Source organism: Salmo salar, chromosome 02 (assembly GCF_965601325.2).
Source record: "Salmo salar chromosome 02, fSalSal1, whole genome shotgun sequence".
In the NCBI taxonomy this organism is placed as follows: Eukaryota; Metazoa; Chordata; class Actinopteri; order Salmoniformes; family Salmonidae; genus Salmo; species Salmo salar.
The window spans coordinates 52,496,238-52,518,895 of record NC_138292.1 but is presented as its reverse complement, the minus strand read 5'-3'; the positions used below and the strand labels follow the sequence as shown (position 1 = coordinate 52,518,895).

At 40.2% G+C, this 22,658-nt stretch overlaps 2 protein-coding genes, 1 long non-coding RNA gene and 1 other non-coding gene across 5 annotated transcripts; 2 read left to right on the top strand and 2 right to left on the bottom strand.

Annotated features, from left to right (window-relative positions):
• The first annotated feature begins 2,860 nt into the window (after positions 1-2,860).
• Positions 2,861-13,096, top strand: s5a2 (3-oxo-5-alpha-steroid 4-dehydrogenase 2). Its single transcript, NM_001141214.1, is given in 5 exon segments — positions 2,861-3,147; positions 8,913-9,076; positions 9,709-9,810; positions 12,235-12,385; positions 12,562-13,096. Coding segments are annotated over 5 exon segments (762 nt in total). The 5' UTR covers positions 2,861-2,869; the 3' UTR covers positions 12,629-13,096.
• On the bottom strand, positions 4,741-8,917 carry LOC106586234 (uncharacterized). 2 transcript variants are annotated; one of them, XR_001324149.3, is made up of 3 exons: positions 5,881-8,917; positions 5,410-5,608; positions 4,741-5,297 (listed from the first exon to the last, which is right to left on the bottom strand). It is a non-coding gene; the product is annotated as an uncharacterized LOC106586234 (transcript). The 2 variants fall into 2 exon arrangements; XR_001324148.3 differs by having other exon boundaries at positions 5,427-5,608.
• Positions 13,097-14,051: 955 nt separating the features above from the next.
• Positions 14,052-15,488, bottom strand: LOC145861645 (uncharacterized). Its single transcript, XM_082964477.1, is given in 4 exon segments — positions 14,052-14,329; positions 14,332-14,435; positions 14,689-14,920; positions 15,381-15,488. Coding segments are annotated over 2 exon segments (153 nt in total). The 5' UTR covers positions 14,377-14,435; positions 14,689-14,920; positions 15,381-15,488; the 3' UTR covers positions 14,052-14,221.
• Positions 15,489-15,615: 127 nt separating this feature from the next.
• Positions 15,616-19,480, top strand: LOC123729691 (uncharacterized). The gene is made up of 2 exons (XR_006761383.2): positions 15,616-16,156; positions 16,378-19,480. It is a non-coding gene; the product is annotated as an uncharacterized LOC123729691 (long non-coding RNA).
• Positions 19,481-22,658: the final 3,178 nt, after the last annotated feature.

The window sequence follows — 22,658 nt, the reverse complement described above, 5'->3', positions numbered from 1 at the left end:
GATATTTTAGTTTTCTAGTTTTTATGTATAATTTTTTCACAAAAACAAATTCTCCTTAAAAGTGTGGAGTATGGTGTGTAGATAAGTGGGGGGGAAATGCATGGAACTCTGGGGCACCAACACAACAAAATGTGAAAAAAGTTCAAGTGACTTTGAAAGATTTAAATCATTCAAAACAGGTAAGAAATGTGGAACGCCTTAAAATATTAAAGTCAAAACAATCATGTTTAAATATTAGGATAAGCAAGTTGTATATGTACATTGGTATGTTTGAATGTGACTTTTCCAGGGTTGGGCAGATTACTTGAAAAATGCAATCAGCTACTAACTACAGATAACATGACAATAAAAGTAATTAGTAACAAAATCTATTGGATTACTCAAAAATAGTGGATTACTTAAATGGTTAGACAGCACTTGCCTCCTCAGTTTATGCTGCAGACGATCAGTTTCCTCTCTAACTCTGCTCCCCCAACTCCCCAGCATCTGGGCAAGTACTGGCTTAACTGTCTGCTGCATCTTCTTGATTAAATAGCATCATGGCTGAAAGGTCAACTTCACTGTCAAGTTCCAGGAAAAGCATTCCCAACACTCATTATTTGATTGTGCAATTATAGGCCGTTTACACCGAGCTGCCAAGTAAATTGTGGCCAGTAAAAGAGGAAATTATCATTTGAATGTCTGACCCACCCTAACATAACAGTCTGGAATGATAAAGACTTCAATAACATAAGATGCAATGGATCCAAGAGATATCTGATTATTTCATGATTTGGATGATCAATTGTGCAAATAAAATTGCAAAAACACGTGTATATTGGTCTGCAAAGACAGGTAGGTTTTAGTGTACACATTTTCATGGAAACTAGAGATTTAGCAGAGTAAGCTAAGTCGAGAGTTTCAAGTTCCTTGGTGTCCACATCAACCAACGAACTACCATGGTCTAAACACACCAAGACAATCGTGAAGAGGGCACGACAACACCTTTTCCCCCTCAGGAGAATGAAAAGATTTGGCATGGGTCCCCAGATCCTCAAAAAGTTATACAGCTGCACCATCGAGATCATCCTGACCGGTTGCGTCACTGCATGGTATGGCAACTGCTCAGCATCTGACCGTAAGACGCTACAGAGGGTAGTGCATACAGCCCTATACATCACTTGGGCCAAGCTTCTTGACATCCAGGACCTATATACTAGGCGGTGTCAGAGGAAGGCCCAAAAAACGGTCAAAACTCCAGTCACCCAAGTCATAGACTGTTCTCTCTGCTACCGCACGGCAAGCGGTACCGGAGCGCCAAGTCTAGGACCAAAAGGCTCCTTAACAGCTTCTACCCCCAAGCCATAAGACTGCTGAACAATTAATTAAATGGCCACCTGGACTATTTACATTGACACCCCCCCACTCACCCCTCCTCCATTTGTTTTTACACTGCTGCTACGCGCTGTCTATTATCTATGAATAGTCACTTTACCCATACCTAAATGTACAAATTACCTCAACTAAACTGTACCTCCACACATTTACTCGGTACCGGTACCCCCAGTATATAGCCTCGTTATTGTTATTGTATTGTGTTACTTTAAAAAATAATGTTTACTTTAGTTTATTTTCTAACTATTTTCTTAACTCTTTCTTGAACTGCATTGTTGGTTAAGGGCTTGTAAGTAAGCATTTCACTGTAAGGTCTACACCAGTTGTATTCGGCACATGTGACAATACAATTTGATTTGTCATGTGTGTCATCCCAGTGCATGAGAAGTGAACTGGATGGAGCTGTGTTGACTACTGTCCTTTTGTCACAAAGATCATGATGAAAGGTGGGATGATTCAGTTCTCCATAAGTGGGGATCTGACGTTTTTGTTTTAAAAATAGTTTCTGTGCATAGCAACCAAGGAGAGCAAATTTGGCCGTTTTTTTAGGTTTCAAATAGATTAGAACAGCAGAAAAAATATCAAATTCCCAGGCTGTGTGGCTTAGCGCAGCTTTCAGAAAACCTGCCATTTTAGTGTGTTTGAGACAAAACACTTACATCTTGATATTAGATTAAGTAATCTAAAATGTAATCAGCTGTTTTTAAGAATGTAACTGTAATCCGATTAAACATTTCCCATTTCTTTAAAGGAATTTTGTCCAATTAGTAGCTTTATTTTTTGATCTGATTATGTAATCCCTGTTATGTGTTAGTACCAAACCCTGCTCTTCTCTCACAGTACAATGTCACTGACAGTGGAAGACTGCCAAGCTCCTTTTTAAACAATTTACACCTTTCTAGACAGAGTGCCTTATGGCAAACTTTATACATTCTTGAGGAGATTGAATGGCCAAGGGCCAACTCTGATCACTCATAATTTTCACATGTTTAGAAAAACATCAGTATAGTGGTACATGTGGTAGGCAAAAACTGGAGGGCAATGTTGTTCATGATTTTGTCTAGGTCTATTCGTTCTGATTTGTAAGTGGAAGTTAACCTTTACTTTAAAAAAAAATGACTACTAAAAATGACGTAATCACTCATTCATTAATTTTTTTTAAAACTTCATCTTAGTGATATTTCACACATAAATTATAGTACTGTAGATACATTACATACAAACTGCTTACATAAAGCACGCATACTTAACCAGCAATATTATGATCCTTCTCAGATTTCAAAGGTGCCTGAAACATGTGAGACTCTGGTTGTTTTAAAGGGGAGGAGTTGGGAGTAGTAAGTGTGCCTCTCCCATTCACACACGTCTCACACCAGCATATACAGATGGAGGCTACTCGGTCTTGACAAAGCGTGGAGACCGTGGAAGCTTTGCTGGACCCAAGGACCTGAAGAAAGAGAAGGAGAAGAAAGGAGAAAAGGAGAGGGGGATAATAATGGAGTGTAAGGAGAATGTGATCCACTACCTCAGCTGGGGGTTCATCGTCAGTGGGGTGGCGTATCTCTTTTGGCAGACCAGGTTCCAGACCCCATACGGACGCTACGTGACCTCGGATGGGACCCCAGGGAGGACCTGCCCTGCCAAGCTGGCCTGGTTCCTCCAGGAACTGCCTTCTTTCCTGGTGCCCATGCTCCTTCTGCTCTCCACTGACACACAGCCCAGCCTGGGCAAAGACCTGCTTCTCTGGACCTTCTGTCTGCACTACTTCCAAAGGTATGTGTCCACATTAGCCTGGTCCCCAATCTGTTAGTATTGTCTAGCCACCTGGCTAGACAGCAGAATTAGATCTGTGATGGTGGGACGAGACTATGTCCACATACCAACTTTCAATGGCGTCTGGGATCTTTTAACTCATAAATCAACTGAAAAACATGGACAACTGTTTTTTGGGCAACAGCAGTTATTTCACTTAAAAGGTGTTGAACATACATCTTTGCCTCCTACACAGTTGATCTGCGTGTATGCAATACCAATGCAGGCCATTCAACGAAGAGTCCCCTATTCACTATTTTGAGTGAAGACTAGAGGGACATTCGGTAAAAGAGTGAGGTTTAGACTCAGATTTTTCTCTTTAAAATGTATGATGTAAAAACAGAAAAAAAACATAAATCTGTTACCATCCTTTGCACTGTACTTCAAGTAAATGTTTTTGCACAATTGTCAGTGGAAATTGTAAAAAGTACTCCTTGTGCATATAGTTGTATGGTTTATTTAACTTTGCAATACTTTTTGGGGGTTGGACATACGTTTTAAAGTGAAAAAGTCTTATCATCACTCTGCATGGACACTAAAGAAGTCATCCATCATGGTTTCCCAATAATGGGATGAATCACATTAAAGAGAACATTAGTCATTTGGTTGGTAAAGACTACTGATATGGTCTAATGTGTGGTGCACATTTTTAGAATGGTGTTTTCCCACAAATTGCATTTTGGAACATTTGCGCGTAGGCCTACTGCCGTGTGCACAATGCTGCGCTTAAAATGTGTAGAAATAATAGTTTATCAACATGTTGATCCAAACATTCTGATCTGTTCTACGAGCCATACTAATTGCTATGGCGTATGCCTCCGCTACACTACACTTTGATAAGCATAGTGATAAAAAGTGAGTACACGTAAGGGATAAACGCCGACGTTCTGTACATTATATTGGAAATAATGGATGGCGGGACTAGGCGTAGCCGAGTAGCTTTCTGTAACTTTGTAGCAAGTATTGTCTACATGTCTAGGCGCACATTACGTATTTTGTTTCTAGCAAGAGAAGGAATTGTCTCCTACTGTGATAAGTACCTATCGGCAGTCTGTAGGGTAACGGTGTAACTAGCCCGACCTAAGAACAATGTCTAAATGCTGACACAAGACAAGAAACGTTTGGGAAAAAATTGGTATGTGGATAAAGGTCATGGTTAGGCGAATAAACTATGAAGGTAAATAGATGGCTATAGTTTACTTTTTTAGTTATTTCATGAAATAGGCATAGTGTTTCACGCAAGTGTGTTAAAATCCATTTAATCAGTTTTATTTAGAAATTATTTAGTAATAGTTAAAAGCTAAGTCTAGTTGTCTTATTTGAATTATTTTAATAAAATATATGGGATTGCACATCACTCACTTTTAATATCTGCACTATGAGGAGATTTGATGTAAAGACCCTCTTTTTAACTCACCTGCACATACATTTTCTTTGTTCTTTCTTTGTTGTTCCTTTTCCATACAATCCATTATGTACAATTTCACTAAATATTATTGGAATAATGCACAAATTTACATCCCTGCAGTCTTGAAATGACATTCAGGAGCAAAAGATTTTCAATAGGTGTTTTTAATTCATAAAATAAATATATTCATTCGAATATAAGATTGGAATGGAATATAACTAAAAACATTAAATAACATTGGAATATAACATTTAATAACAATAACTCATTACTTTACTAATTCAGTGTAACATTGACGTTGCATCTCTTTTGTTCTGCTATTGCACAATTATAATTTGTACATAGGTCACAAATGAAGCTATCCACCAACTCCTTATCACCTTATCACTATGCGTATCACTATGCATATCACTGCTCACACCTAATCCAGTCCCCACCTGTGACTGAAAACACCTCACAGAAAAGGCACTCTGCATCCTCTTCTTTGGTGGCTGATTTGTCTTGTTGTGTTGCAACAACCTTGAGACAAACTTTTTTTGAAAAACCTGCTTTGTTTTCTTACTCTCTCTCTTTTCTTCTTGTTGATGTTTCTGTCGAGCCTTTTCCTCCAGCAACCTTTTGTAAATTGAGGCTGTCAGTACAGCCACAGACTGCCTTCCTCGGCCTCGCCTCCTGGAGCATCTGGGACAACTCCAATAAACTGCTGCAGGTGTTGGTTTAAGCAAAAATAAACAAACAATAACACATGAGTATTGGTAAAATAAACACTTATAATCACAATATGCAAATATATAATCCCTAAAATGAGTGCTGACTTTTTTTTTATACCAACATTTGGAGCAAGGGCAGGCTTCAGGGTGGAGGTTGTGGTTGAGAAAGATGTGGTGGAGGTAGAGGTTTTGGCGTTAGAGCTGGTGGCGTTGGAGGTAGAGCTAGTGATGGTGGTGGTAGAGCTGGTGGCCGTATCGGTAGAGGTGGCAGCGGCGGCGGTAGAGCACTGTGGTTGAATGGATTCTTTGCATTGAAAATATATGAGAAAAACAATACATCGGTGTTAGTACAATAAGCACTTTCTACCAAGTACATGCTGCTTCTGCTACTTTTCATTAATTTAGATTACTTTTTCTTTCTGGCAATGGGCTCAGGCTCCTCTATAACCTCAGGCTCCTCTATAACCCATCGAGGATGAGGATGTGGGGTTGCTCAGGGGTGCAACCAACACTGTGGGCGAAGTGGCGAAGCCAGTCAACAAAGATGGAACTGTTGACCCAGCCTGAGTCACTCACCCTTCCAACCAGCAGTTGTTTGTTCATCCTCTTCCGGGGGAAGATGAAGAGGGGCGGTACATACTGCCTTGCTGCACTGATAGCACAAATTACTGTGAAGCCCCTCTCTGCGCTGGTCATCCGTGCAACCTGTTTGGCTCCCTTCGTGGCCACCACAGGCAACGGTTTCTGGACGTTTTGTATTCCTGTCTCATCCATGTTCCAAATCTTTGTTGGCCCCGACCTCCCTGACGCTGTTTAAAACGTCCGCGTAGGCTTAGATAACTGGTCAACCTTAAGCTTATTAAACCTGTTTGGGACAGGGGGCAGTATTTTCACGTTCGTATGAAAAGTGTGCCCAGAGTAAACTGCCTGCTACTCGGGCCCAGAGTAAAATATTTGCATATTATTAGTAGATTTGGATAGGAAACACTCTGAAGTTTCTAAAACGGTTTGAATGATGTCTGTGAGTTTAACAGAACTAATATGGCAGGCAAAAACCTGAGAAAAATCCAACCAGGAAGTGGGAAATCTGAGGTTTGTGTGATTGCCTATCCAAACTACAGTGTCTGTGGGGTCATTTTGCACTTCCTAAGGCTTCCACTAGATGTCAACAGTCTTTAGAACCTTGTTTCATGCTTCTACTGTGACTGGGGAGAGAATAAGAGCTGACTCAACAAGTGGACTGCCTGAGGCCAATGAGTTGTTTACTGCACGGTCACGCAGGTGCGCCGTTCCTTCTTTTTCCTCTGTAATGAATACGTTATTGTCCGGTTGGAATATTATCAAAGATTTATGATAAAAAGACCCAAAGGATTGATTGTAAACATCGTTTGACATGTTTCTACGAACGGTAATGGAACTTTTTGACTTTTCGTCTAGGGTTTTGCGCTCGCGCATTGTGCCTTTGGAATAGTGATCTGAACGCACAAACAAAACGGAGGTATTTGGACATAAATATGGAGTTTATCGAACAAAACAAACATTTCTTGTGGGAGTCCTGGGAGTGCATTCCGACGAAGATCAGCAAAGGTAAGTGAAGATTTATAATACTATTTCTGAGTTTTGTTGACTCCAGAACTTGGCGGGTAACTGTATAGCTTGCTTTGATGGCTGAGCTCTGTACTCAGAATATTGAACAATGTGCTTTCGAATATTGAACAATGTGTTAAAGCTGTTTTGAAATCTGACACAGCGGTGGCATTAAGGAGAAGTGTATCTATAATTCTTTCAATAACTGTTGTAAATTTTATCACCGTTTATGATGAGTATTTTTGTAAATTGATGTGCTCATTCACCGGATGTTTTGGAGGCAAAACATTTTCTGAACATCACGCGCCAATGTAAAATGGGGTTTTTGGATATAAATATGAACTTTATCGAACAAAACATACATGTATTGTGCAACATTGAGTCCTGGGAGTGTCATCTGATGAAGATTGTCAAAGGTTAGTGATTTATTTTAGCTGTATTTCTGGTTTTTGTGACGCCTCTCCTTGCTTGGAAAATGGCTGTGTGGTTTTTCTTGTCAAGGTGATGTCCTACCATAATCTAATGCTATGCTTTCACCGTAAAGCCTTTTTGAAATCGGACAATGTGGTTGGATTAACGAGAAGTTTATCTTTAAAATGGTGTAAAATAGTTGATTGTTTGAGAAATTTGAATTATGAGATTTTTGTTGTTTTGTATTTCGCGCCCTGCTATTCCATTGGGTGTTGGCGAGGGGTCCGCTAGCGGAATGTCTGTCCTCAATTAAAGCCCATGGCCCTCGCAAGACTGGTTGCTTGCGATACTTGAACTGACAGTTTAGAGTTGCGCTTCATGAAGCCACTGAACCAATCCACCCCTGCATACCCCTTTCCTTTGTTGAACCTGTGCTTGATTCCCATCCTTTCTGCCAGATTGAAGGTGAGTCTTCTCACGTCCCATGATGTTATGCCAAATAGGGCTCTTTCCATTTGTTGAATGTGGTTGACAAGGTCACTTTCATACAGTTGAAATCGGAAGTTTACATACACCTTAGCCAAATACATTTAAACTCAGATTTTCACAATTCCTGACATTTAATCCTTGTAAAAATCCCCTGTCTTAGATCAGTTAGGATTACCACTTTATTTTATGAATGTGAAATGTCAGAATAATAGTACAGAGAATGATTTATTTCGCATGATTTACACACTCATCCAACATTACTAATTTACTAAAAAATTCTCAATTTTTCTCTCTAAATAGGTGGATTATTTTTCTTAAGGGTTTCCTACTTGTATATAAAGAATACATCTATAGATCTAACTTTATTGAAACATAGCTACAACTTTAAAAATGTATCAATTTACCACAAAATTGTTTTGTTAACATATCTCCAAAAGTTATGTGGAGAGGACATTTTTGGTTGAGCAAAAGCAATGGCAGCCAGTGAATGTTTGCAGAAATAATTTGGTGACATCTTGTGGTCTTAATGTGAATTACAGGGGGGGGGACTAGTTACCCCCTAGTACCCTACAGCGATGGAAATATCTGTTGCTAATATGACTAGGATAATGCATTTGGCTGCTAGACAATGAAAGTTGCTTTGAAAACAGAACAGGAGGGAGCATGAGGAAATTGGACAGTGCAGTTAGATTAACAAGAATGTAAGCATTCTGCCCATATCAGATATGTCTATGTCCTGGGAAATGTTTTTGTTACTTACAACCTCATGCTAATCACATTAGCCTACGTTAGCTCAACCGTCCCGTGGGGGGGGACACTGATCCCGTAGAGGTTTTAAGAAACACGGCCCTGCATGGCTTCCAGGTACTCACACTGTTTGTACACAGCAGCGCTATATTGACCCACCTTTGACTTGATTTCTTTAGACATTTACATTTACGTCATTTAGCAGACGCTCTTATCCAGAGCGACTTACAAATTGGTGCATTCACCTTATGATATCCAGTGGAACAACCACTTTACAATAGTACATCTATATCTTTTTTTTGGGGGGGGGGGTTAGAAGGATTACTATATCCTATCCCAGGTATTTAGTCAATATTTTTCTATTTTTTTGCAAGAACATTCATCTACTCCTTGCTGACCAAAGGCCGCCCTTCCCCTCTCTACATTGTCTTCTCTGCGGTAGTCTTCTGCTCTGTCAACGGTTTTCTCCAAGGCCACTACATGCTCCACTGTGCCACGTACGATGATGCGTGGCAGACCGACATTCGTCTGTACACCGGTGAGTGAGATCTGAGATACCAGCGGAAATGATTTCGCAGTCTTTTCCCAGCCCTTATTCTGAATATTACAGTGCCTGCATGATGTTCACATAAATTTAACAGTCATTTGGTATCCTATGTTGAAGCCTTAAATAAATGCTATAGATTTATTTCCAAAGTAATGTAATTTCACCCTTTAAAGGGTAACATTTGATAACTGCTAGAGCTACTGTAGATGAAGTCCGAGATCAAAAACATTTTTTAAAAATTGGTTAGGAAAACACACAACAGGAAAACCAGTCGTGCAGTCTGGGAGACTAATCTGGCCAGAGAACTTTGAGGTTTTTGGCCTGGAACTGTGAGAAAACAAGTTGGCATTCGCTTCCTCCTTGCAAATGTTCTGTGTTTATTGGTCAGTTAATGAGGCTAGATTCTTCAAAACATGAATTTTTTGGTCTCAGCAGGATATGGGACGATACGTATCACAGTATCCTTCCACAAGAATAGAAATAATGATTTGTTGACAAAGTCTGAGTTTGGGGTTGCATTGTACAAGCTTCTGCCAGCATGAACGATTTTAACAGATCATACATTAGTTTTTTTATAGAACTAGAATGTGGTTTGCATTAAGCGCCTGTACTGTTTTTTTCAGGTTTGCTGATGTTTTTCCTGGGAATGGCCATCAACATTCACAGCGACCACATTCTTCTAAATTTAAGAAAACCCGGAGAAGTTGTTTACAAGATTCCCAAAGGTACCAGATGGAATTCTGGTTAACAGATGTCAGGCAGTGTTTCAGGCAACTGTTCCAGTCTTGTGAAACAATAGCAAAAATGTGAATCTTCAGCCAAATAACTAACCATGTTCTGTACTGTTTAGTTAGTCACTGTCTGCACAGCCATGTGATGATAAACAGAACAAGCAGAGCATATTCAGAATATTCTGGTGTCAATGTGACCTTTTGCTTTTATCTCTACTTACTTTTACTTTGTAAGGGCTATGCCTGTGCTGATCGAAAGATATTTAAAGGCCCAGTGCAGTCAAAATTCAGTTTTCCCTGTGTTTTATATCATACTGTTCAACAGCTGATGAAACTAACACTGTAAAAGTGTGAGGAAAAAAACTATTTCCTGATAATTGCTGGTTGAAAATACAATCTACACAGGACCTTCTATTCAGCAGGTTTGCATGGGCATGAGTTTTGGCTTTCCATGGTGACATCAGCATGTGGTAAATTGGTTAATAGACAAATAACAGTTAGTTCCAAACCTCTCTGCCAATAACAGCTAGTTTTTAGTTTCTCCCTCCCCACTCAGACTATTCACAGACAGTCCTGGCTAAATTATTGCTTGAGAAAGATTTTTTGTTGTTGCTAAAAAGCTATTTTTGCCTATTTTAATAGAAATCTATTACAGTAAGGTACTTAATTGTTACCCAGTAAAAATGTGATATTGATATAAACACTTCTGCATTGGGCCTAACTTCTTATGGCTGGAATCCCGTTACCGGGATCGATATGGCAGCAGCCAGTGAAAGTGCAGGGCGCCAAATTCAAAACAACAAAAATCTCATAATTAAAGTTCCTCAAACATACAAGTATTATACACCATTTGAAAGCTTTATTTGTTGTTAATCCAGTTAATCCAGCCACAAAAAAAACACAGCCATTTTCCAGCCAAAGAGAGGAGTCACAAAAAGCAGAAAGAGAAAATGAATCACTAACCTTTCATGATCTTCATCAGATGACACTCATAGGACTTCATGTTACACAATACATGTATGTTTTGTTCGACAAAGTTCATATTTATATCCAAAAATCTCAGTTTACATTGGCGCGTTATGTTCAGTAATGTTTTGCCTCCAAAACAACCGGTGATTTTGCAGAGAGCCACATCAATTTACAGAAATACTCATCATAAATGTAGATGAAAATACAAGTGTTATGCATGGAACTTTAGATAAACTTCTCCTTAATGCAACCGCTGTGTCAAATTTCAAAAAAGCTTTACCGAAAAAGCACACCATGCAGTAATCGGAGTACGGCGCTCAGACACAAAAACATGCCATACAATATATCCACCATGTTGGAGTCAACAATAGTCAGAAATAGCATTATAAATATTCACTTACCTTTGATGATCTTCATCAGAATGCACTCCCAGGAATCCCAGTTCCACAATAAAGGTTTGTTTTGTTCGATAAAGTCCATCCTTTATGTCTAAATACCTCCTTTTTGTTCGCGCCTTCAGTTCACAAATCCAAATTCACGACGCGCAGGTAAGACGAAAACTCAAAAAATTCCATCACAGTTCATAGAAACATGTCAAACGATGTATTGAATCAATCTTTAGGATGTTTTATCATAAATCTGCAATAAAGTTTCAACCGGAGAAATCCTTTGTCTTCAGAAATGCAATGGAACGGAGCTACCTCTCACATGAGTGTGCATGGCTGAGGCTCATGCCCTGCTGGAAGTCCTCTCACCCAATGAGCTCTTATTCTCCCCCACTTCACAGTAGAAGCCTCAAACAAGGTTCTAAAGACTGTTGACATCTAGTAGAAGCCGTAGGAATTGCAAAATTACCCCATAGACACTGTAGTTTGGATAGGCAATCACTTGAAAAACTACAAACCACTTCCTGGTTGGATTTTTTCTCAGGTTTTTGCCTGCCTATGAGTTCTGTGAAACTTACAGACATCATTCAAACAGTTTTAGAAACTTCAGAGTGTTTTCTATCCAAATCTACTAATATGAGTAGCAGGCAGTTTACTCTGGGCACGTCACTCATCCAAGCTACTCAATACTGCCACCCTCCATAAGAAGTTAAGTGCTAATGTAATCACCAGGGTCATAGAAGATTATGAGCAACGTACACACGGCATTCAGTTTCGCCAAGAAACACAGGAAGCAAACATTCCAGCTTTCTGGGCCATTACCTCACGGAAAAGAACATCTTGTAACCATTATCCGAACCATGCGACACAGCAGATTTGTCTTCACTCACCTTTGGGTGAATTAACAATCTAATCCCTTGACATGGGGTCCAAAAAAGGTAGTAGATATGAAGTAGGGTCTGAAAGTTCAGGGATTGAATTGTTGTGAACTACTCTCAAGGTATGAGTGTACAGACCCTACTTCATTACTACTGAATTAACTGTCTGACACTTTTTATTACAGGGGGAATGTTTGAGTACGTCTCCGGAGCAAACTTCTTTGGAGAGATTCTGGAGTGGTGCGGGTATGCCCTAGCAACGTGGTCCCTGCCGACGTTCTCCTTTGCTCTTTTCACTATGTGCTCGATTGGACCGCGGGCCTTCCACCACCACAGGTACTGACAGGTCCAACCTCAAGAGCCTTCTGTAATCTCTTCATGCTCATACTCACATTGATACAACTATAGGTCTTTCAGCGAAGCAATAAGCATGGACTGTCTTGCTTTTCCATTGTAAAATGTCAACACATGGTAGTAGTATTCCTTCAATATGACATTCTCATCTCTTTCAGGTACTACCAAGAGAAGTTTGAAGACTACCCCCAGTCGAGGAAAGCTGTGATACCTTTCATATTATAAGAAGAACAGCAAACCAGAGAAGCCTTAATGGACTGACCTAGCTAAAATCATTAGTCATAGCCATGATTTTGGCATTTACTGAACTCTGAAATGAAATGCTTGTCCAATATTGCTCTTTTCTGTAGAGCCCATTTGACCAGGCTTTAGCTTTCATTAACTAGACATATTCCTATCATCTCATTGTATTCAGAGCTAAATCATATTCCACACCTGCAGCAACAGATCTGTAATACCATACTCCCAAATGCTTGGTCAGCATGGTCAAAGCTCAATGAAGGATAAATAATTCAGGGTGAAGAGAAAGGGGGTGGTGGGTAGGTCTTGAAAGAATAAAGGAAAAAAAAAATTCATTCGAAAGGGATGACTGACTGCCTTTTCTTCGTTGTGCAAAAAGTGATTTCTTGGACAGATTAACTACTTCACTTTTGGAAAGGCTCATTAAACCTCTGCTTATTTACCTTGGGTCTGAAAAAAAAAAACCTTGGTCTGTTTTTATTATGCAGTTTATCAAATATTATGTGATTAATAACTGCTGCATATGTTATTGCACTTTTTAATGTCATGCTTGCTTGGTTGATTACATAAGTCCAAAGGCAAAGTCATCCTTCGTTAGGTGGGACAAAGCCTCAGCTTACTGGAAATCATGTAAATGCAATATATGGCTAAGCAGTGACATTCATCAATCAATTATCAATCATTCATCAATCAATCAATCATCAACCAGAGAGATGCCACCCTCGGGAACTAGAGTCGAGCTAGTGCATCACTGAGGTTCGTGACAGACAAGCATCACAGTACGTGTTATGACATGACAGTAGTTGTAATCCTCCAATTCCAGCCCTAGAGGGTAGTATAAGCGTTTTCATAAGGGTATCATGTTTTAGAGAGCGCAACAACATAGTCCACTAAAAGCAGACATAGGCCACATCAATATTTCAATTTAAGGTGGTTTTCTAATTTCCTTCATTGGCACTGATCTGGAGAAAGAACAGTGCTGATGATGGAAAGATTAAACTCTTTCCACATTACTGAGCCAGCTGAGCTGTATTGCACTGGCCTGGCTACGCATTCACCATAGTTGCAGGAACCATGCTGGAAAGGAGCATGTACAAATAAAATCCCTGAACCAGCATAGTACGGTTTGGGTCACCACAGTAGTGTGAAACGGGCCATAGAGATGTTAGGGATGGTACATGTTAGGAATGGAGGTCCCAATATTGCACTCAATTGTGATGGTACTTAAGCCCACTCTTTGGCCTAATTTAATATAATCTCAAGTTTTGTTTGCGTTTCATGGCTGACATTTTAAATGTAATTGATTATGTGATGTCTGTAAAGTGTCTTGAAATGCAGCCCTGGTCTTCCCTGGGTGAAATATGTTCATACTCCGCACACCTGTAAGCAAGTTACTCTGCAGTTTGACTTATTGTGAAATTCATAGTTTTATTTGATCTCTAACAGAGGAATAACATTTACAGCTTATCAAGCACAGGTAATTACACCATTATCTTGAGTTCAGAATGCAATTCCATTTACTTCACACGTGAATCGTTAAACAGATAGTAGTCCACTGGCAAAATGCCTCCCCACTAGTCACTCCTGGGAATCCTTCTCTTTCAGTGCCATCTCAGAGCGAGCGACGCTTCTCATAGCCCTCTGCATGAGCCAGGTGGTTAAATGGATGCCAAGGAAGGACCCCCCCCAGCCACCCACAGCCAGTTCTTCCTCAACCAGCTCTGGGGCTTCATAGTCTCAGTCCACTATAGAGCCTAGTCGGTGTTGTCCTTTCTGAAGGATGTGTACGTCACTGGAACAAAACAGAGAACAATTAGGATCCAAGATACTCGTGGTTCCCTACCATGGCAACTCAGAATGAAGGTGATCTACACAACTGGAGGATGTGTCACTTTACAGTTACATTAAATGATTTGGCTACAATAAGACCTTGACATGCCTTAGATTAGAGTGCAGAGAGAAAATGTCACATAATACATCAAGATTGATAGGATGATAATCATGATTCATGACATTACAAAAATAAAGAGCTCCAACATGCTTACCTCACTCTCCTTCACCAGCTACTTTGCCTTCGCAGGGGCTTGAGGTGGCGAAACATACGCCACAATGCCTGGTTCGGGCATATAGTCCTGTTTATTCTTGTGTAGCGCAGGGTGCGACTTGACGTTGTACCAACCCCAGTGTATGAGTCCAAGGCTCGTGCCCATAACAATCAAGACTTTGTAATTATTCCAGATAGTCCGCAATCCCATGATTGAAAGGCACTTGGCTCAACTATAACCACAAACATAAAGAGAAAAAAAATGTATGTCAAGAAGCATTGACTTAATGCATTATAACCTGCTATTCAGTCAAACTGTAGACTTTTTTTTAGAAAGGGTGTCATGTCCCATGCATTTATTTTTTCTTTACAGTTTTAAATTGTTCAACTGGTCAGTCATCAAATTGCAATACAGCACGAATAACTGTCTTGCTTGGGTTAGATTTGCCATTTGAGTCATTTGAGCACAAGGCTATTCTCTGCCCTAGCACAGCTTTTCAATACAGCTTTTGCTAGTGAAACAGCTGACTTTATGATACATTCAGAGATCATTCATTCATAATGCTTCATACATACAATGACACACATTTTTCACGTTGTGACCTTCAGTAATGTCGTCTTTCACCAAATGTAAAAGCTGGCAGGCTAACGGAATGTTTGTTAACGTGTGCCTAGGTTTAGCTAGCTACTCACCTTCAAGAGTCAGCTCTTTCTCGTACGTCCACCATTTATGGGTCCTCGCAGTATTGTCGACTTGAAGATGCCTAAACATGAGCTAATTGTGTAATGTTGATCATATCAGCAAAGAGAATCAACCTCTCTTTTATAAATATTAGAAAATTAGATGTTTTCAGTGAAAACACATTTTCCACTTAATATTTTAAACAAACGTTTTTAAATACTACATAATAATATTTATGCAGGCAATATTTAGCCACCTAGTGGTTAAGAGCGTTGGTCCCATAGAGAATGATAAAGGCCTCTAGTGGCCAAAAGGCTATTTTTGCATGGGCAATACCACTGCGGGCTGCCATTATTTTAATCAAGTCAACTGGGTGGGACATCCAACTTCATTGGCTAATCCCTCCTGGTAGCCTTGTTGGAGTCATGTGCAACTGGGTCATCAGGAGGAATCAGCCAATCGTGAAGAAGAAAATATACTACTTCAAAATGGAGTTAGCCTTAATGGCGCTGCTCATGCTGTTACAGACGCCATAATGGCACGGATACAATGATGAGGCCTCTTTCCATCTCTATGGTTGGGACAGTTACTGAAAGGTCACTGGTTTATGTGAAAAATCTGTCGATGTGCCCTTGAGTAAGGCACTTTATCCTATTTGCGCCTGTAAGTCGCTCTGGATAAGAGAATCTGCTAAATTACTTCCGTTTTTATTTAGACAACATTTGTTTGCAACTTTGCCAGGACGAGAAATTGTGTTCCTGCGTTTGCACAATGTCATGTTGAAGTGGTAAGGAGAAGCTATGTGCGTATGAAGCTATATTAATGTTCATTTGGCTGGTTAAATGTTGACAATTCGTCGTTGTTAAACGTTAACATTTCTCTCTAAAATTGATTAGAGGTTTGGGCCAGCAGAGGGAGCTGTCTGCCTATGTAATTCTTACCAGATTAATCTCTCTCTCTCTCTCTCTCTCTCTCGTTTCCTTTTGTGTCTCTCAACCCAAATTCCAGGAAAAAAAGTTAAATATTATAAAAACATTTGTGGAAGCATGCATGTCAAATATGGTTAATTGGCCTACTCAACAATGTCAACAGACTACACACTGTGGAAACCAAAAAAAGAGTGGAATCCAGAACCAGTTTTCTGTCTACTACTATCCAGTCTGGCCAAAATGGACAAGTACTGAACACAAAATGTGGTGTAAAGAGAAGAGGTGTAGCTATACAGAAGATACTGTATATAGAGCTGCATTGTGGTCAGCCATCATTGGACAGGAACGTAGAAGGTTCAAGGCCTGGAAGGTGATGAGGAGCAGCGTCATGGCCTGTCTGTGCAGCACAACAGTTGGACAGTAATACTCTTGGGACACGGGCTAGAAAGATAAGGTTCGGTGGTGGCATGAACTGCAGATGATGCAGACCAGATACTGACAGAGGATTAGTGTGGAATGAATGACGAGGCATCTGCTATAGCCTGAACTTGGCCGAGGATGAGTGAAGAGGAGAAGGAGTCACTTGAAGTGGACGACTCCCTCATTCTTTTTGGATCAGATTCAAGATTACAGACTCACAGAATTGTTTCGATTATTTCAATATTCTTTTTGGGTGCAAAGCACAATTTATGTCTTCAAAGCATTATATATGATCACATAATAATGCATTAGCCTATACAGTACCTGTTGGCCTTATTTTAAGTGTTACCAAATAATCTATTCAGTTAGGCCTGAAGCTAACAATATGTGAAAAAAGCAGAGTATGTACTAAATCAGAGATGGGCAGCTCCAGTCCTCGGGGGCTTGACTGGTGTCACACTTTTACCCCAGCCCCAGCTAACACATCTGACTCCAATAATCAACTAATCATGATCTTTAGTTTAGAATGTAATTAGTTTCATCAGCTGTTTTGATTAGGTATGTGTAAAAAGTGTGACACCATTCCCGCCCCCGAGGACTGAAGTTGCCCATACCTGTGCTAAATGCAAACTTTATTTTTAATCAGAAAAATGTCACCTAGGAACACTTTGCATCAAGTGGAGTTGTGGTTAGTTACAATGTGGTTGGGAACAAAAGGTGCAGCAGTACAATGAAGAAGTTGGGCTTAAGTGGCCAGTGATAGCTGAGCCTCTATCAGTCATAATAGTCCCAAATCCCTGCGCCCCACAGTATACATCACTTCTTATGAGAACCAGGAACTAAAGCCACGTTGGCCCATTTTTAAAGGCTGTGAGAAATGGGAGCTTCTTTCAAAACCGTCCATTTCAGATGTCTTGGGTGGGACACACTGACGTGTTCTCTCTATTGATGGAGAAGCTTATCTAGATCTATCTTCCCTGTGGGGCAAGCTGCCAACAGTTTTCTAAAGCCATGAAAATATACTTTACTGAATAGCAAGCAACCTCAGTGTGTGAAGAAAATCAAAGTTGTGACAATGCATTTCAAGTTGGCCTCAATAAATGGACTATCATGAACAAATGTCTTTTGTTTAAACAAACAATGACCAAATTTAAAGCCACAAGTACATAAAAATCTAAAATCTTTGTAAACAAGAGGTGTGGACTAACAGTGAAATGCTTACTTACGGGCCCTTCCCAACAATGCAGAGACAAAGAAAGTACAGGGCCTTGGTCCAGTAACATCTGTTTGGTTTGGTCTTGTTCTAGGCTGTGATGAGTCAGGTTATGACTGATTAAACTTGATATAGCGAATCCCAGACTTCATTTATGGAATACCTATGTTGCCCAATGCAGCTGTGGCTACTCAAATAGTTCCTATGGGTGTAGGGAAAAGGGGGGCTGTTCTGGACTTGCCAGACTCTAGCAGTCACATCAGTCTGGCCATTATCAATGTATGTGTGTGTGAGAGAGAGAGAAAGAGAAGGGGTTTTAGTGGTTTCATCTGTGCAATGTCAGCCCTTACGCCAGAGGAGTCTGGTGGGAGGAGCTATAGGAGGACGTGCTCATTGTAATGACTGGAATGGAGTCAAACATGTGGTTTCCATATCTTTGATGTGTTTACCGTTCCATTTATTCCATTCCAGCCATTACAATGAGCCCATCCTCCTCTGCTCCTCCCACCAGCCTCCTCTGCCGTACACCCCTCTGGGTCACCAATGCGTTTGTCACGAGACGACTATCACACTACACACACCCACACGTACACACTTTGACACTCCCCAATTCACCAAATAGCCCCAATCTCTCTCTCACTCTCTCACACACACACACACACACACACACACACACACACACACACACACAACCGACTTAGAAATCAAGGAATGTCTTGGGTTCATCATGTCTTGGTACTTTGTAATTTTTTGTAATTTTTATTAGGATCCCCATTAGCTAATGCCATAACGCTAGCTAATCTTCCTGAGGTCCAACACCAATTAACAAGACATTACAAACAACCACAATCAAGACTTCAAACATTCAACAAGTAGACAGTACAGATAATTAAAATACTGACAGGAAACACATTTAACATTCAGTTGATACTTTCTATTTGCTGTCCAGTCATATGGTCTATTACATTAGATGTTCTTATATTTTGTTCTTGAAGGTGCCTGAGAAATATGGATTGGTAAAAAATTCCATTCAGCTATAGCTCTATATAAAGTTGTTTTCGCTGCCCTGAATTTGCCTGTCTGGTTTGGTGGTTATGCGTGTTGCTATTATGTACTAATTGGACTGAAAAATACTGTGTTTTTAAAAAAAATATATAACATTCCTAAAGAAAATCAGACGACTAGATAGTAATTTGTTATTAACGTGAAGCCATGAGAGATTCTGATGCATTTTAATAATATTCATTCGGTTAGAGCAATGAAGAGATAATCTGGCAGTCCTGTTTTGAGCCATTTGGAGCTTTTTTATATCTTTCTTTGCTGCAGATGGCCATATAACTGGACAGTACTCTAAGTGTGATAGGACCAGGGATTGACCATATAACCGGACAGTACTCTAAGTGTGATAGGACCAGGGATTGAATCACCAGATTCAGAGTGCTAGATGTTACATACGCTGAACATTTTCTTGTAACAGCAATTCCCTTACCCATCTTAATAACAATATTATCTATGTGTTCTGACCATGATAAAGCTGCGTTCTACATGACGTTTTAGTAGTTTCATTTTTTTCACTTGCTCTACATGCGTTCTATTCATTGACAAATTCAATTGGGGGTCATCAGCAAGCATATATCTTGAACCAAATACAATACATTTAGTTTTAGAAATGCTCAGTACATCTGTTAGCTCATTACATTCTGATGCTGCACTATACATTGTAAAGTCAACAGCATACATGACCACTCTTGCTTTGTTCATTAATGATGGTAAATCATTAGTAAAGATACATTCGAGTTGTGGGCCTAGGCAGCTTCCTTGAGGAACACCACAATGTATATCTTTACTATTTGAAAAGCTACCATTAAAGAACACTTTTTGCCTTCTCCTGGATAGATAGCTTTCCATCCAGGACAGAGCTGCATCCTTAAGACCATAACATTTGCGTTTTCCTAGTAACAGTTCATGATCAATTACATCAAAAGCAGCACTGAAATCCAGCAACACTGCACCAACTAACTTCCTATCATCCATACTCTTTAACCAATCATCTGTCATTTGTGCTAAGGCCGTACTCGTAGAATGCCCTTAGAACCAGACCATTACATTAGAAATAATCCTTGAATTGTACAGATACAATTTTTTTCCAATAATTTACTTAACACAGGCAGCAAGCTTATAGGACGACTATTAGGACCAGTGAATGCAGATTTTTTATCCTAAGGTAGTGGAATAACCTTTGACTCTTTCCAGACTTCTGGCACTCCCCATACGTCAAGCACTTATTACAAATATGAGCGATTGTTGTAGATATTTGGTTAGCCGTAACTCTAAGCAATTTGGCATCTAGATTATCTGTACCAGGTGACTTGTCATCCGAAAGAGACAACAGCATCCTTTCTACCTCTTCCCTTTCTACTTGATGAAATTTGAACCTGCATTGCCTCTCCTTCATGATACATATATGAATGAGAAACATCATAAAGAGTGGGAAGAGGGATGGCTGAAAATAACCATTCACTTAGGGCCATGCTACATTGTAAGCCTAATGGTGTTTTAAGGGCCACTGACTTCTCCAATACTAACCACTCGCATTTAATCGTTCCAAAATGTTTTTGGGTGGTTCAAACGGAACCATGATGAGCCTGGTCCCAGATCTGTTTGTGTCTTGCCAACTCCTATGGTCATTGTCACATGCAGATCTGGGACCAGTTTTGGATGACAGTGCAATATCAAGAAATGGCATTGGATTTTTCCCCTGAAAGGGACAAAGGGGCAAAACAACCTATTACATGGCACCGTTTGTGCGCGAAGCGTGGAGTCAGTCAGTTAGTGCTGATATGTATGGTTAGTGTGCAAATAGGTCACTCCACGATCTTACCGAGAGTAATTTGAGAAAAGGGAGATATTCCAAGCATGGCTTGCAACCTGGATCCCGGCCAAAGGCGAAGCAATGCGGTTTCTTCAACTCCCCACTTATTTTGCTCCAACCCGCATTACACATAGTAATGGAGGGAGGCATTTCAGCAACATTCCCGTTGCGTTCCAGTTCTAATATTAGTATTCATTTCAAGAACGCAGGGCATGGCGATTGGATACTAATAGTGTCACTAGTTGTTTATTAGAAATGTATTAATTGCTTAGGCTATTCATGGTTTGAAATGTAACACCAGGATTCCCTGTGGCTCAGTTGGTAGAGCATGGTGTTTGCAACGCCAGCATGGTGTTTGCAACGCCAGCATGGTGTGTGCAACGCCAGCATGGTGTGTGCAACGCCAGCATGGTGTGTGCAACGCCAGCATGGTGTGTGCAACGCCAGGGTTGTGGGTTCGATTCTCACGGGGGACCAGTACAAAAAAAAAAAAAAAATGCATGGTATGAAATGTATGCATTCACTACTGTAAGTCGCTCTGGATAAGAGTGTCTGCTAAATGACTAAAATGTAAAAATGTAATGTGCTGTAATTACATTCTGAAACCACAGCTACTACTCCTGAACCACCACTGATTTCTGGCCAACACCATTGACCAGAAATAAAAATAGAGGTATCTCTGTTCTATAGAACTAACTGTACCATCATTCATTCCAATGAGCAAGAGAACAGAGGCATAGAATTTTTTTCCCCAACATCAACTTGTTGATTTACCACCCAGCTGTATGGCCAAATAGCTCTTATATCCATGACCCACCCATGAAATTCTGTGTCTAACAAGGTTCGCTACGTATCGCATTACATAGACAGTTCATTTTTTCGATGCAATTCCAGTGGAATATTTTTTATGAAACCACTTACTCAACATTGCATCAGGGGGCTTTTCGGAGAGGGGCTTGACCTTGTTCTGGCTTGTCCTAAGGAAAATGAACGTGGTTAAGAAGTTTCAAGACAAGACAGTGTGTGTGTGTGTGTCGTCTTGCAGGCGTGACTTGGTTTTCCACAAGATGGCGCTGTTCCTTTCATTGGCATGTGACAAGACAGTTCAGGGGCTCTCTTTGCAACTTTGTTTGTAGGAGGTAGACAAATTAGCCAAACTTGGTGCAAACTGCCCCTAAATTGTAGTATTTCGCCATTTCATTGTTGTGAAGACTTGGAAGCACACATAGTATTAACCAGTGGAGTCTGCTGAGGGGAGGACGGCTCATAATAAGGACTGTAACGGAGCAAATGGAATAGGTTCCATGTGTTTGATGCCATGTGTTTGATGTATTTGATACCATTCCACAAATTCCACTCCAGCCATTACCACAAGCCCGTCCTCCCCAGTTAAGGTGCCACCAAACTCATATGGTCTTAACTGTGCCTTTTAGCCTGTGAAAAGTGTCTTGACAAGTGTCTTTCTTGTGGAAATCTGCCTACTCTCACATTTGTTCCCACGGTGGATTCTAGTCTAAAATACAGTCATCATTCATACTAACCAGCCAAATGTCAAGGGCTTAACTACAAGGCTTGGCCTCACCAAGAAAGTCTTCCACCAATGACAATGCCCTCATAATTTAGAATAGATCAATCTTTAATCTAATAGGTTGTTTTGCCACAGCTACACCTATTCTCGAAAAGACAAAAACCCAAGAGAGCCATTGCCATTGGTGAATCATCAGAAAATCAGCTATTATCATTTTACCATTAAGCAAATTTTCCAAGAGATATTATATTTTGCGGTGAGAAGTCTGCAGAGAGTGGGCGGCAACTATTCATCCCTGAAAGAGAAGACAAATCACCTGATCCCATC